The sequence below is a fragment of the Rhinichthys klamathensis genome, unplaced genomic scaffold (assembly GCF_029890125.1).
Source record: "Rhinichthys klamathensis goyatoka isolate OS25496 unplaced genomic scaffold, OSU_Roscu_1.1 h1tg000150l_1, whole genome shotgun sequence".
In the NCBI taxonomy this organism is placed as follows: Eukaryota; Metazoa; Chordata; class Actinopteri; order Cypriniformes; family Leuciscidae; genus Rhinichthys; species Rhinichthys klamathensis.
The window spans coordinates 320,565-335,285 of NW_026606685.1; the positions used below are offsets into that span (position 1 = coordinate 320,565).

At 37.6% G+C, this 14,721-nt stretch overlaps 1 protein-coding gene across 2 annotated transcripts; it reads left to right on the forward strand.

Moving 5' to 3' along the window:
- The first annotated feature begins 357 nt into the window (after positions 1–357).
- nr5a1b (nuclear receptor subfamily 5, group A, member 1b) lies at positions 358–13,428 on the forward strand. 2 transcript variants are annotated; one of them, XM_056258263.1, is made up of 7 exons: positions 358–554; positions 1,282–1,400; positions 1,859–2,000; positions 3,043–3,755; positions 11,170–11,289; positions 11,404–11,551; positions 13,143–13,428. In XM_056258263.1, the coding sequence occupies exons 2-7, from the start codon at positions 1,299–1,301 to the stop codon at positions 13,394–13,396; spliced, it is 1,479 nt and encodes a 492-aa protein (XP_056114238.1). In that variant the 5' UTR covers positions 358–554; positions 1,282–1,298; the 3' UTR covers positions 13,397–13,428. The 2 variants fall into 2 exon arrangements, with proteins under 2 accessions (XP_056114238.1, XP_056114239.1); XM_056258264.1 differs by lacking the exons at positions 358–554; positions 1,282–1,400 and having other exon boundaries at positions 1,865–2,000; positions 3,059–3,755.
- The last annotated feature ends 1,293 nt before the right edge of the window (positions 13,429–14,721 follow it).

Sequence of the window (14,721 nt, forward strand, 5' to 3'; positions counted from 1 at the left end):
TTAACTCATCAAAATAAGGTAGGCCTAAGCAATTTTCAACTTTTTTTATAAGTTCAATCCTTTTTTTTAAGTCAGTTTCGTGTAAATTAAGTTGAGATGACTTGAGATGACTTGTACTTAAGGAAACAACCTTTTTTATAGTGTTGATTTAAGTAGGCTATGTTTGCTCAGGTAGGTGTCTTCATATAAGAGTTCGTTTCAATCAGAAATTATTCAGCGTTAATTTGAACTAAAACGTTTTCATGTCTCCTCCCCATCCCCAGTACCTGTTGCAGATAGGCGCTTCTTCCTGTCGCTCATTCACTCCTTTTTTGTATGTGTGTGCGTGCGCGCGAATATGAGGGCATGTCTACTATGTGAACGCACGAGGCCAAACACTAATAAAGAGCTGCTGCCCTCGCGCTGTCCTCGCAGACATCACGCAGGTTTTTACCGGGGAAACACGCACACAGTGAACCGGCAGGCTCGCGCGGGTTCGCGGCTCTAGTGATTAAATTCCTCGCGCAGAGATCAGCAGCACTGAAGCACCGCAGAGGAGCAGGAGTCACTGACAGGTAACAGTTTTTTCACTTCAACATCACATGCTTTCGTGACTTCATTTGGACCCATTTGCATTCCAGCCAAACAACGTGAAAGAACGATTATTCTATTAGTAGGCCTAAAGTTATATTTTTTAAATCACATAGGCTAGCCATGTTTATGACAGCATCTGTAATATAGGCTATTAATATTTAACACGATAGTACAAATAGGCTGTATTATTATTATTGCTCAATTAAATGCACTAAATGATGCCGATGTAATATTTTCATGTTCATTTAATGTGATGTGATTTTATAAACATGTAGCCTACTGCTAAAAATCAGTTTAAGCGTAGACAGAAATTACAATGCCATCCTGCTAAAATGTCAACTATAATGACATCTTTAAATTCACTTAGAATTATCAATTAAATGAGCTGCTTTATTAATGCGATCTTTTCAAGGCCGTATTGTTCTTCTTCTTTTTTTTTTTTTTATATCAGCTCACATTTAAAATAAAGATTCCAATTAGAACCGACAGAATATATATTAGAATATATTTTTTTTTTTAAATGATCTAGTTCCATCCAGAGTTTCATGGAAATCCATCGATGTTCTGGTCCAGAAATGAATAATGTATAACTGCAAGAACATTTTTAATTTCCAAAGAACCATAACGTTTTTGATACGAGGAAGGTTATTCGCAGAACCGCTGAAGAACCTTTCTTTTAGCAGTGTGTGTTTATGTGTGTGTGCGCAGGCGCTCGGCGGGGCGGGATGGACTACAGTTATGATACGGACCTGGAAGAGTTGTGTCCGGTGTGTGGGGATAAAGTTTCTGGTTATCATTATGGGTTATTAACCTGCGAGAGCTGCAAGGTAATAAATCAGCCTAGACAGTTTCCATCTGTTTTAGGTGACTTAAAATGTAGTAATTTATGTGATTAGATTCACTTGTTTTGTTCAATTAAGAATCGTTTGTTTAATTTAAATATTTAATTTAACATAGGCTATTTATAATTTTGAGGGTCAGGTGAAGAAACAGCTCTAAGCTGACAGATGCAGTTTCATTTTTGACATTGTATCAAATGTTAGATTTTTTTATGATGATTTATATATAGCCTATAGCGTGTTTATTTATTTATAAATTAGGCTATTTGGATGTTTCCATCACTGCGAACAAATTAATAATGTATATGTTCATTTTAAAGCTACCATGGTAATTAAATTTTTTTCTGAAGAATTGCATTTTTGAACATATTATTTATTTATTGTTTTGATTTTACCTTTGACGTAACGTAGGCTAACAGTATTTTTTTTTTTTTTTCATGATAAAGGGTTTCTTTAAGAGGACCGTACAGAATAACAAACGGTACACATGTGCAGAGAGTCAAGACTGTAAGATTGATAAAACCCAGAGGAAACGATGTCCATTCTGCCGCTTCCAGAAATGTCTCAACGTCGGGATGCGGCTGGAGGGTGAGCGGAACAGTTTCATCTCAAATTCATTTCAGCATAACTGCATCTGAAATTTATATAACATATTTGGAGGTCAAATAATAATCAATTATTTAAGGGATTACATTTGTAAATAATTTCGTATAAAATGGGCTATTGTTCATACTTTTTTTTTTCATTCTTAGAGCTGTTTGTTTTTATTATACTGCTTACTATCTTCTTATTATTTTACTATCTTATTTATTATTAAAATGTACATGTATTATATACCCACGATAAAGACAATCTTATGCCTAAACAGAACAGTCTGTAAAAAAAAGATTAAAAAAACGAATCAGAATTTAAATTACATTGCAGCCGGTTGATTAGTTTCAGATGTAGATTTAAAATAAGAGAAAAGACCAGAGAAAAAAAAAATCAACAGTGAAAAAATAAAAAAATAATTTGCAGTGCTTCTTGCAAGGTCGCTATTATCTGCGGGCACATTTGCGTTCCCGGCTGCGCGCGCTGCTTCTGGATCAAGGTTAAGTATTCATTTAAGCACGGCTCTATTTTAATCAGTCAGGCTATATTGGTATTTTTAACTAGCTCGTGAGTTAATAGAAGGACGAATTTTAGAAAAACGGACAAGAAGCAACATTCGACCTAATCTTTCACTTCTAAAAACAAAGAGTCCAAATAGAACCAAAAACGGTTTTACAGTTTTATGTCATATAAGAGAATTTCCAGTTCAATAAATACATCATTATTTATTTATTTATATACTTGAAAGCGAGAAACAAAGCAAGAAATTAAATGTAATTTGAAGCCGGGTATTCATATGAACTATATATTGCCTATATATATATATATATAATTTATGAATTATTACACACACATACATTTAATACAGAACTTCATAGGCTACAGAATTTTTTTTTTAATTGATATTTTTGTATAAAACTTTTACTTAGATGAATTATAACATCAATACTTTTATAATAGCCTACTATTAACAACACTATAATACAAATGAACATTAATTTTAAAGCGCAATGTAACACGGTATTGTTTGTGCTCACAGCTGTCCGTGCCGACAGGATGCGAGGAGGGCGAAATAAATTCGGCCCCATGTACAAACGAGACCGGGCGTTAAAGCAGCAGAAGAAAGCTCTCATCCGGGCGAGCGGCTTAAAGATGGAAGCCACGCCCCCTTTGCTGTCATCACCACAGTCTGACTACAGCTTTAGCACTGCTCTCTCCATTCCAGCTCAAAAAAACACACACCTGAACATCGGCACCTCGCTGGCCCCCACCGATTATGAACGCAGCCTGTACGCATCCAGTTCCCTGAGCTTATCCGGCCCAATCCCGGCCCACGCCCCTCTGCCAGCACAGTACCCGTATCCAAACCTACCCGGCCGTGCCATCAAGTCCGAGTATCCCGACCACTACACAAGCTCAGAGCACTACACCAGCGCCAGCTCCCCAGAATCGGTCCCGGGCTACACGTACATGGATCAGACGCGAGTGTCGAGCAGCCCTCCGCTGGCCCCGCCGGGCTCCACGGTCCCGCCGCTGGTTCTGGAGTTTGTCCGCTGTGAGCAAGATGAGCTGCAGGTGCAGAGCAAGATAAGCGCTCACCTGGCCCACCTGCAGCAGGAACAGAACTCTCGGAGTCTCGCAGCCAAACAGGAACGACTCAGCACCTTCGGCCTGATGTGTCACATGGCCGACCAGACGCTCTTCTCCATCGTGGAGTGGGCACGCAGCTGCATCTTCTTTAAGGAGCTCAAGGTGAGTGTGAACACAATCCTATTGTAATCCGAATTAGAAGAGGATTGAAAGTAATGCACACCTCATCAGCACACACACACACACACACACACACAATAATGTTTGCATGAACGGAGCGGATGCAGTCAGCGTGATGAGATGATGCTGACATGGATGAACAGGGATCGTGTGTGTGTGTGTGTGTGTGTGTGTGTGTTTCCAGATAAACAGTCAGGCCTGCTGTGTTTGCTCAGTCACATTTATAATGGTAGTGATGTCTGATGTGATTCAGTCAACAGGAAAGTATTCGAGGAAAGTATTCTGGTTGTTCTTGTCGTTGGTCATTTTTAAAAGAACAAGTATATGTGGTTTTCTGCTAATGACGTAAATAACATGAAGCATTGGATTGTAATGAGGGTTTAAACTGGTGTCAATGGCAAAGACTGAGTATATTAGACTGAATTTAGATAATAATCACTATTGTACTAAATTGATACACACTACAGTTCAAATGTTTGGGGTTGGTAAGATTTTTTTATGTTTTTGAAAGAAGTCCACCAAGGCTGGATTTATTTGATCGAAAATACGGTAAAACCGCATTCTTGTTATTATCAATGTTGAAAACAGTTGTGCTGCTTCATATTTTTGTGGAAACCATGATAATCATTTTTATGATAATCTATTATGAATAGAAAGAACAGCATTAACTTGAAATATAAATAATGTGTATCATTTGTCAGTTCTGATCAACGTAATGCACCCTGAATAAAAGTATTGATTTCTTTAAAAAACAATTACTGACCCCAAACTTTTGGACAATTGTGTAGTTATGTGTAGTTGCAAATACTAAATTAAAAGTTCTGGGGTATCACAGAAGTAAAAATATCTATTTTTGGGGAATTCATACTGAGCTGAATTCATTTAGTAGCAGTTATTTGACATCACAAGTTTATTAAACCATGACTGACTCGCTGGCGGTTTAGCGGTATCTTCACACATCCTGTGTTAACATAATCTGACTTGAAGAGGGATCATTTCTTTCATATTTAAATTGTATTGATTGTAAAAGTTTGGATTTATTGATAATCTGAAATGCTGCGATATATTGCGGGTTCATTTCAGAAGGTTCATTTACTTTTTTATGGATAATAATAGCATCATAAAATTGAGAGCTATATAATGTCCATTATAGCCCATGGCATTGAGGGGTCTTTAAATAAAACACTTGAGTTTTGGTAGTCCTGAAGAACTCTTTAAATAAACTCTAGTGTGTTTGTTGTCTTAGAGGAAATAGAGGATACACTCCTTTCTTTTGTCCATTCTGAGCTCCTGTCTCTCTCTGTAGTGTTTCCAAACTTTGCTGACAATGCAGCATGCACACAATGATACATTACAGCATTTGAATCACACACACACACACACACACACACACACACACACACACACACACACACACACACACACACACACACACACGCACGCACGCACGCACGCACGCACACAAACAAATAGAGATGAAATAGGGGTAGGAAACAGCGGCTTGAAAACAATAGGAAGACCGAAGTAAAGTCTGAAATATTATTATTAAAATATTTAAAATTAAATAAAAAAAGGCAAAGGAAAAATGGTGTGATTTCCAAAGCCTGTGTGTGTGTGTGTGTGTGTGTGTGTGTGTGTGTGTGTGTGTGTGTGTGTGTGTGTGTGTGTGTGTGTGTGTGTGTGTGTGTGTGTGTGTGTGTGTGTGTGTGTGTGCGGTCCTGGTAAACCCTACGTTATGGGGACTAAATGTTCTCACTAAGATCGTTATAGCAGTAATTTTTAAAACTTACGGTGACGTTTTTTGGTCACCATGGAAAACCGCTTATAAATCATACTAAGTGATGCTTCTTTTTTAAATGTAAAAATGCAGAAAGTTTTCTGTGATGGGTAGATTTAGCAAAAGGGTTAGTGTAAGGGAAACAAATATGTTTGTACAGTATAAAAATCATTATGTCTATGGGATGTCCTCATAAAACATGGAAACCCAGTGTGTGTGTGTGTGTGTGTGTGCGTGTGTGGGGGTTAGCAACAGCATTCCACTCCAGATAAGGGGAGAATGTGAATGCTGCAGTGTCCGTGTGTTCAGTCTGGCCTGCATGTGAAGGTTTTTCTAATTCAACTAATTCAACAAGTCTCTCTCATTTGAATTCATCAGATTCCTCCAGAAAATATAGTTGTTTTACTCATTTGAATATTATTCACTCCTAAAAAAAATAAAGATTTATATTAGAAAGTGTTTTTTTTTTACATTCTGATGTCATAAGGACATCTTTTTACTGACCTTTTCATTTAGTAATTCTTTAGAAATACTCTGATCTGAACAACCTAAACTGTGACATCAAGATGTTTTTTAATCTCCAAAGTACCCAATGAAAAGACTAAACCTAAGAACCTTTGAAGAAACTTTCATTTTAAGAGTGTGTGCAGTTTACACTGTAGAACAAAATTCAAGTTTCAAGACCTTATTTTACTCAGCATGCACACAATGATACATTACAGCATTTCAACAACACACACTCAATATACAGTACATAGTAACACTTGCCGTTCTTCTTACACACACACACGGACAATGAAAATCTCGAGGGAACCAGTGGTGAATTAGTCTTCCGGCGTCATTCCTGCTTCTCCATCTGTTTGATTGAGTCTGCTAACCACAGGTCAGGAGAAGATGTCTCACAGTATAAATAACAGGAGCGCCCATCATTATTTACTTGTCAGTGTTCTTGTCAAAACACACTGTTTTCATTGGACAAAATATACAATCTTTTAGTCTGTTAGTGCTATTTCTGGCCTCTTCTGTCATTGTTTTAGAATATTAACAATGCCTTATTTAAAAAAAGTATATATATATAAACCTATTTTATTTAGCTAAGCTATTTCAGCAACTATAATGTAGGCCTAAAGTACAATAATTAAGCTATAATAATACCATGGTAGTTTCTATGCCACTGACTCTAAACACACTGAGACAGGACACTACAGTACTAATACCATCATCACTTCCTCTGTCTGTGCTGATGGACTGTTTCCACCTCACACTGTTACCTGAACAGGTGTGTTCATACACACATATCACACCCACACACACGCCGGATGTTTATTTACCGTCTGAAGAGTAATATATGCAGACCTCATTGTGTGTGTGTGTGTGTGTGTGTGTGACAGTTTGACAAATGTTTTGGATGGTTTGTGTGCATCACAAGCACTCTGTGTTCAGAATAGCATACTACTAGCATACATTGATGCCTCACATTTCATTCAAAATTTTGGGGGTCGGTAAATGTTTTTGAAAGAAGATTCTTATGCTCACCGAGGCCGCATTTATTTGATCAAAAATATAGTAAAACAGTTATGCTGTGAAATCTTACTAGGCCTACATAATTAAAAAAAATACTGTTTTCTGCTTTTATTTACTTAATCATTTTAAGGCAACGGATTTCCTAAATTTTTTTAAGTGAAGTCAACTGATCACTTTTTATAGTAAACTGCATTCTCAATGCTTATGTCCTCTTTTGTCTGTTTTTTTTTTTTTTTTTTTTTTATTCACACAGCTGGATATGTGTGTCCTTCTGGGTCAAAATCCCAAATTCCTGCAACACAAAAAAAGAGGCGGGTTTATTCCACAAAGATACAACGGAGAGAGAAATAGCTACAAGAATAAAGCCTGATGTGTTGTGGAAGTCTGGGGCAGCGGGCAGGTATTATCGCAGATAAATGAGGGTTACAAAATATATAAAGCGCTGACATGGAAGTGTTGTGGTGTTCAAGTGTGGACGTGAATGTGGATGCGTGTGTGTGTGCGATTTCAGAGTCAACAGCTACTGCTGAGAAATGCACAAGGGTCTTGTTTTACTCATAATCTTTTCAGAGTAAAGCTTTTTCTCTGTCCCATATAAAAGCCCACACCGGGGTGCCAAGGGCATTTGACACTCTCCAAAAGCGGCTTCACACAGCACTTATAGTGATGCCGCTGAGGACAAACTGAAAATATAGTACACTAATGGTTGTAGTAAGTTGCAAGTCCAGTATTCAAAAGGGAAGTCTGTTTTTATGAAAGTCCTTATTGTGGCACTCAGTATCATTTATTTATTTTCTTTGGGCTTTTTGTCACTTTGATAAGTCAATAAGCCTATTTTTCTTTACCATTTTTTCTTTGCCAGTCATGGATTACTTGGTGCCTTAGACAAGAAAATGCTAAATTTTCACACAAAATACAACGAGAAAGCAAAAAGAAACCAAAAACAAAACATGGATGCCGCTCAATGAATCAAACATGATTTTAAATGTGAATGTGGCTAACGCTTGCATATTCCTTATTTTTGCACAATGCATTATGTTTCGTACAACTTTTAAAGTCAACATGAAACAAGTAACTTGAGAGAATCATTTATTTGCTTTCAAAATGACTATCTACCTATCTACCTACCTACCTACCTATCTATCTATCTATCTATCTATCTATCTATCTATCTATCTATCTATCTATCTATCTATCTATCTATCTATCTATCTATCTATCTATCTATCTATCTATCTATCTATCTATCTATCTATCTATCTATCTATCTATCTATCTATCTATCTATCGTCTGTCTGTCTGTCTATGTATCATTTTATAACAATTTTATTTATTTATCGTCTGTCTGTCTGTCTATGTATCATTTTATAACAATTTTATTTATTTATTCATGTATTTGCATTCAAAATGCATAGTTGTCCAGTTTTGCTGTTATGTGACTGAACGTTATTCCTGAACTTATTTCTACTTTAATCTCGGGCACTGTGCTTTAAATCATAGGCCTATGTTGTTTGATCATACTTTGCTAGCTTGATTCTTAGCATTGCAAAACTAGCTAGCAGCCGGTTCACTTCAAGTTAAAGGAGAACTCCGGCGCAAAATGAACCTTTGGTCTAATAAAACATTGGTACCTAGTCAACCGTTCTCTGAGATTTGTTTTCATGATAATCGAATGTAAAGAGTTTTATCTCTAAAAACTGTTTAGCGTATAACGCTAGTAATGGGGGCATATAATAAGTCAAAAGAAATCGCTAATACCACTTACAAGGCTCAAAATAACCCCACACGAACTTCGTGTATACAGACAGGAGCCATCTTTGGAAAACAGTCTCGACTAATCAAACCACGAACGACGTGCTAAGTGAGCTGAACTGTATGGAGTTCAGTGAACTTCTGAACTGTATGAATGGCGTTCGTGGTTTGATTGGTCGAGACTGTTTTCCAAAGATGGCTCCTGTCTGTATACACGAAGTGGACTGTCTTTATCTTTATCTTCTTATTAAACGGTCTGTACACTTACAAAGTTCTCAATGCTTCGTTTTGCATGTAGAGACCCTCATTATGTTACTGTGTTCGTGTGGGGTTATTTTGAGCCTTGTTAGTGGTATAAACTAGCGATTTCTTTTGACTTATTATATGCCCCCATTACTAGCGTTATACGCTAAACATTCGATTATCATGAAAACAAATCTCAGAGAACGGTTGACTAGGTACCAATGTTTTATTAGACCAAAGGTTCATTTTGCGCCGGAGTTCTCCTTTAAATATAAGTGTGTTTTTATGTTTATTCGTGAAGGCTGCTGGAAATGCAGAAAGCTTTCTCTTTTCAAGTATGAAATGAATTGCTTCAAAAGCGCTTCAGTCACTGTATTCTAACTAGTCAGAACATTCACTAGCTTTAGCCTACTTCACTTTAATAAGCTAGCATTACTTGCTTGTTCTCCATTTATTTGTATGCAAATGACAAGATGTTAAAAGGATAGCTTAAAAATGAAAATATCATAATTTACTCACCCTCATGTCATGTAATTTCCACGACATATGACTGTCGTTCTTCCTTTTTTGGGAGTTTTGGGTATATTTTGTGTCATATTTGAGAACACTAGTTGCTTGTGACTATAATCGGCTGATTTCAGGGACACAGAAATTGTGCCATTCCTTAGATTTGAAATGATTTATTTACAGTACAGTGAAATAGTGTTTAATGACATTCACCTCAGCATTCATTGCTGTCGTCCATTTGCATAGAAAGCTCTTACATGTGCGTGTTTTGTCTGTTGCTGTAGACACACAGACACACTGTTCAACAGATGCGCACATGCAAGACTCCAGCTTCCTTCACTGTGTGCAGAATGTGCGGTACAATCTCTCGTCATGGCAACAGGAGTGTGGCATAAAGGGAGTGATGGATCTAGCGTCCAATTCTATGCGCTTTAAAAAATACCGAGTGCGTTTCTGCTGCAATTAACTGTGCCGCCCCGGGAGGCTTCTGTGGGGTCACGAATCTCGTGTGCAACAGTGAGCCGAAAGTTGTCTCTGTAGAATTATATCGTCCACATAACTGGATATTTTCAATCCAATTATACATGTACTGGACAGGACTGTGGACTGTGAAGCACAATAGCGGGCAGTACTGAGTGAACACTGAATCACATCCTCGGCTGAATGATGGTTCAATCCATTCTGTTCCATTTTTATACAGTAACTCAGTTCTATGTTAGGGGGTGGAAAACTTGCAGCTCTCTGAGAAATGTGTGTGGGTGAGGCTATGTGTGTGTGTATTAAACATGTATTTTAACTTTCAAAAGGAAATATCAAATTTCATAATACCTCAACTGTTTCTCCTCAAATAGAGTCTTACTAAAGTCTTCTGCTTTTTCAATTTTTGTCTCCTTTAGAGTTTCAGAAGAGATTTCAGTAATTTCTTACATTTTGCTTAAATTTACCATAATTGGCAAAAAAATAAAAAAATTCTCAACAAATAGTCTTTTTTCATTTCATATTTATACATCTCTATCCTTTTTTATTATATATTTGTCTCATTTGTTTCCATTTTTATTTCATTTGTTATCTTAGAAATTTAGATGAGATAAACAAATGAAATAATGTTCTTATTAAATGAAATATAAGTGATATGTAAATTTAAACAAATGTAAATATTATTGTGCAATCACTGTAAAAAATATTTTCATGATTTGTTATCACAACTTTTTATCTTTTGTCAAATAAACTTAGATAATTAATGTGGTTCAGATAACATAATATTGTGAGTTTCTTTTCATTAAACCAATCTCCTTCATTGAATAAACTCAAAATTTTAAGGCAACCATGGTAACTTACCTTTTTAAGTGAAACCAACAATAATTTTTTACAGTGATGAAATAAAATGAAATAATAATAATACATATCAATAAATATAACTACGTTTTAGAGATTTGAAGCAATTATAGAATCTACGAAGGATCTGAGCAATTATATTTCCATAAATAATCATATTAAAAAAATCTACGTACATAATGAAAATGCATATTTACACAAATATTTGTACATTTCATGTCCATTTTCATTTATTCACTCTCTCTCTCTGCTCCACAGGTGGGCGATCAGATGAAGTTGCTCCATAACTGCTGGAGTGAGCTTCTTGTGCTGGACTACATCGCCAGACAGTTGAATCATGGGAAAGAGGACAGTGTGCTTCTCATCACTGGACAGGAGGTAACACACACACAAACATACACACACACACACACACACACACACTAGACACATATGCACATATATGCATTGGATCCACTCAATTGATGTTTAGCATATGTGTGTGTGGGTCAGGTTGAGCTGGCGTCTTTGCTGGCCCAGGCAGGGGTCACTCTGAGCGGGATGATACAGAGAGGTCAGGAGCTGGTGCATCGCCTACAAGAGCTTCAGCTGGACCGCAGAGAAACCGCCTGTCTCAAATATCTCATCCTCTTTAACCCAGGTGAGACAGAACGTGCTATTACTGTAGCTTTGATGTGATTGGCTGATGTCTTTGCATGTAAACTGCTATGTGTGTGTGGACACTGTTCAAAAGTTTGGGGATTTTTTACAAATATTTTTTGAAAGTAGTCATTTATGCTCATCAAGACTGCATTTATTTGATCAAAAATACAGTAAGTATTCATTACTATTGAGTTTTGTTTTCTATTTTAATATTTTAAAATGTAATTTATTCCTGTGATCAAAGCTGAATTTTCAGCATCATTACTCCAGTCTTCAGTGTCACATGATCCTTCAGAAATCATGCTAATATGATGATTTGCTGCTCAACCAACATTTCCAATTATTATCAATGTTGACAACAGTTTTGCTGCTTCGTATTTTCGTGGAAACCGTGACACCTTTTTTTTGACACCAGGATTAGTTTAAAACAACAGCATTAGATATAGCAATCTTATGTAACATTAAATGTCTTTACTGTCACTTTTGATCAATTTAATGTGTCCTTGCTGTATAAATGTATCGATGTCTTTAAAAACGAACAAACTTTTGAACAGTAGTGTATTAATGTGCTCATAGTTGTGACATCATAACCAAAATGATTTTACCTGCTTATTTTCCATAAATCATTGGGGAGTACCAGTTGCATAAAGAGTATGTCTATTGAGCAGCTTTTTATTATAATTTCAAAAGACCAAAAACCTGTTTCCCATGATATGACTCGATTCAAGACTTTTTTATTAACCTTGACCGAGTCCTAAAAGACGGTTTATTAAGCGTATAAATTCCACTAACGTGATTGGCCGACGGAACGATAACTATTCATCTGTGCACGTCTTTTGGTCTTTTAATAATGTTTCCCTTAAAAAAGTTTTGCTTCTTAACTAACTCCTTTAAGAGCCTTCGTATCATTGTGGAAGAGGTGGGAAATGTCCTCTCTTTCTTTGTCTCTCTCCCTCCGTTCAACGCTTCTGCTGATGTTTTAATAGTTTAATATAAAATACATTTTTATAGCCACCGCGGTGGCACCGTCACCCCGTCCTCCGTGTCGCATTGAGCGTATCTATGTTTCCCCCGCTGGGGCTTGACCGAGGCTAATTAACTTCTCAAAAGACGAATATTGCATTGATTTTGATCCACGCTAACGAGGACGCGAGTGTATCGGGCTATTTGTTGTGAGTGGCGGCGTGTTTTGTGTGGCGCGGGCCGTGCGCTAACAGGGTAATGGGCTTAATTAAAATGAAAGCCTTCTGAATCGCTCCTGTTTACAAAGGCAGGGAGCCGGACCACGTATCCACTCGCACACACACCGTCTAGAGCGAGACTCCGGCTCAAAAGAAGTTTAATGGATTGACCCCATATTGGTCCGTGCTGCCGTGGCCCTCTCTTTCTCAGCTTCAGGAGAAAATGCTCCTTTATTGTTCGCGTTCCCTTAAGTGAGAGCAATTTAGCTCCAACAAAAGCTGCTTTTCATAATAAGAGTGCCTGAGAGCTGTGTGTGTGTTTGTGTGCGTTCAGAAAGTGCTTGAAAACCCATTTTCCACTCATGCCGTCTTTAATGAGACTCTATCGGTGCATCTCTCACTCTGCAGACGTGAAACTGTTGGAAAACCAGCCTTACGTCGAGAGCGTGTACGAGCAGGTGAACGCCGCGCTGTTGGAGTACACACTGTACGCGTATCCGCAATTCCCGGACAGGTTTAGCCAGATCCTGCTACGCCTTCCCGAGCTCAGAGCGCTGAGCGCGCAAGCCGAAGACTACCTGTGCTACAAACACCTGAGCGGAGAGGTGCCCTGCAACAACCTCCTCATAGAAATGCTGCATGCCAAGAGAACCTGCATCTGACACAAACGCACACTCACACACACACACAACAGCCTGATGTTTCGCAGCAGTCATCTCTCTCACACAGAAAACCTCATCAACCATGCCACTGTGTTTCTGAAAGAGGAAGAGGGGAGATGTCAGTGTTAGTGACTGTGTTTATAATACACTCTTAAAAATAAAGGTTCTTTATTGGCATCGATGGCAACATCCATGGAAACTTTCCATTACACAAAAGTTTCTTTAAACTTTTCTTTATAGTGGGAAAAAGGGTTCTTTTAAGAACTGTTCACTGAAAGGTTCTTTGGGGAACCAAAAATGGTTCTTCTATGGCATCGATGCAAAAAAAAAAAAATTTTGGAACCTCTATGTTTAATGTGTATAGGGCGCTGCAGGGATGACATGTTTTTTAAGACCAGCCCTGAGGTTTGCATCACCCAGGTTCCCTCGACAAAAACACATTAGGATTTTTCCATTGGCTTTTGGGTTATTGCACAAAATAAGCTCTGTGACTAACAAAAGTTATGATTCTTCCATGGCTTTGCTCATCAAGATAATCTTCAGAAAATGAACAAGCCTAAACACAATTGCCAGAAGTAAAAAAGCTAAACGTGGGCTATAAAGGAACTACACCAAGGTCGCATGACATTAACATCGATTTGAATGTTTTGCTAGCAATCCCATTAAGTTACAAAACCATCATTTCTGAATGTTGCCTGAACGTTCAGAACTATGTTGGTTATGCAAACATTAAGGGAATGTTACGTTTTGTAATCTTGGAAACATTATGGGAGCTTTATTTTTAAATGTTCTCTGAACAATCTGAAACAAGTAGTAACATTTAAAAAATGTTGGACAAACATCCAACTAAAACGTGTGTGTGTGTGTTTGTGTGTGTGTGTAATATATATATATACACATTCACCTAAAGGATTATTAGGAACACCATACTAATACTGTGTTTGACCCCCTTTCGCCTTCAGAACTGCCTTAATTCTACGTGGCATTGATTCAACAAGGTGCTGAAAGCATTCTTTAGAAATGTTGGCCCATATTGATAGGATAGCATCTTGCAGTTGATGGAGATTTGTGGGATGCACATCCAGGGCACGAAGCTCCCGTTCCACCACATCCCAAAGATGCTCTATTGGGTTGAGATCTGGTGACTGTGGGGGCCATTTTAGTACAGTGAACTCATTGTCATGTTCAAGAAACCAATTTGAAATGATTCGAGCTTTGTGACATGGTGCATTATCCTGCTGGAAGTAGCCATCAGAGGATGGGTACATGGTGGCCATAAAGGGATGGACATGGTCAGAAACAATGCTCAGGTAGGCCGTGCCATT

Excerpts from the sequence above, each read along its gene's own strand:
- nr5a1b (XM_056258263.1), top strand. The coding sequence starts at position 1,299 with ATGGACTACAGTTATGATACGGACCTGGAAGAGTTGTGTCCGGTGTGT. Across the intron at positions 3,756-11,169 it reads TCTTCTTTAAGGAGCTCAAG|GTGGGCGATCAGATGAAGTT; the intron begins GTGAGTGTGAAC and ends TCTGCTCCACAG. Across the intron at positions 11,552-13,142 it reads TCTCATCCTCTTTAACCCAG|ACGTGAAACTGTTGGAAAAC; the intron begins GTGAGACAGAAC and ends CTCACTCTGCAG.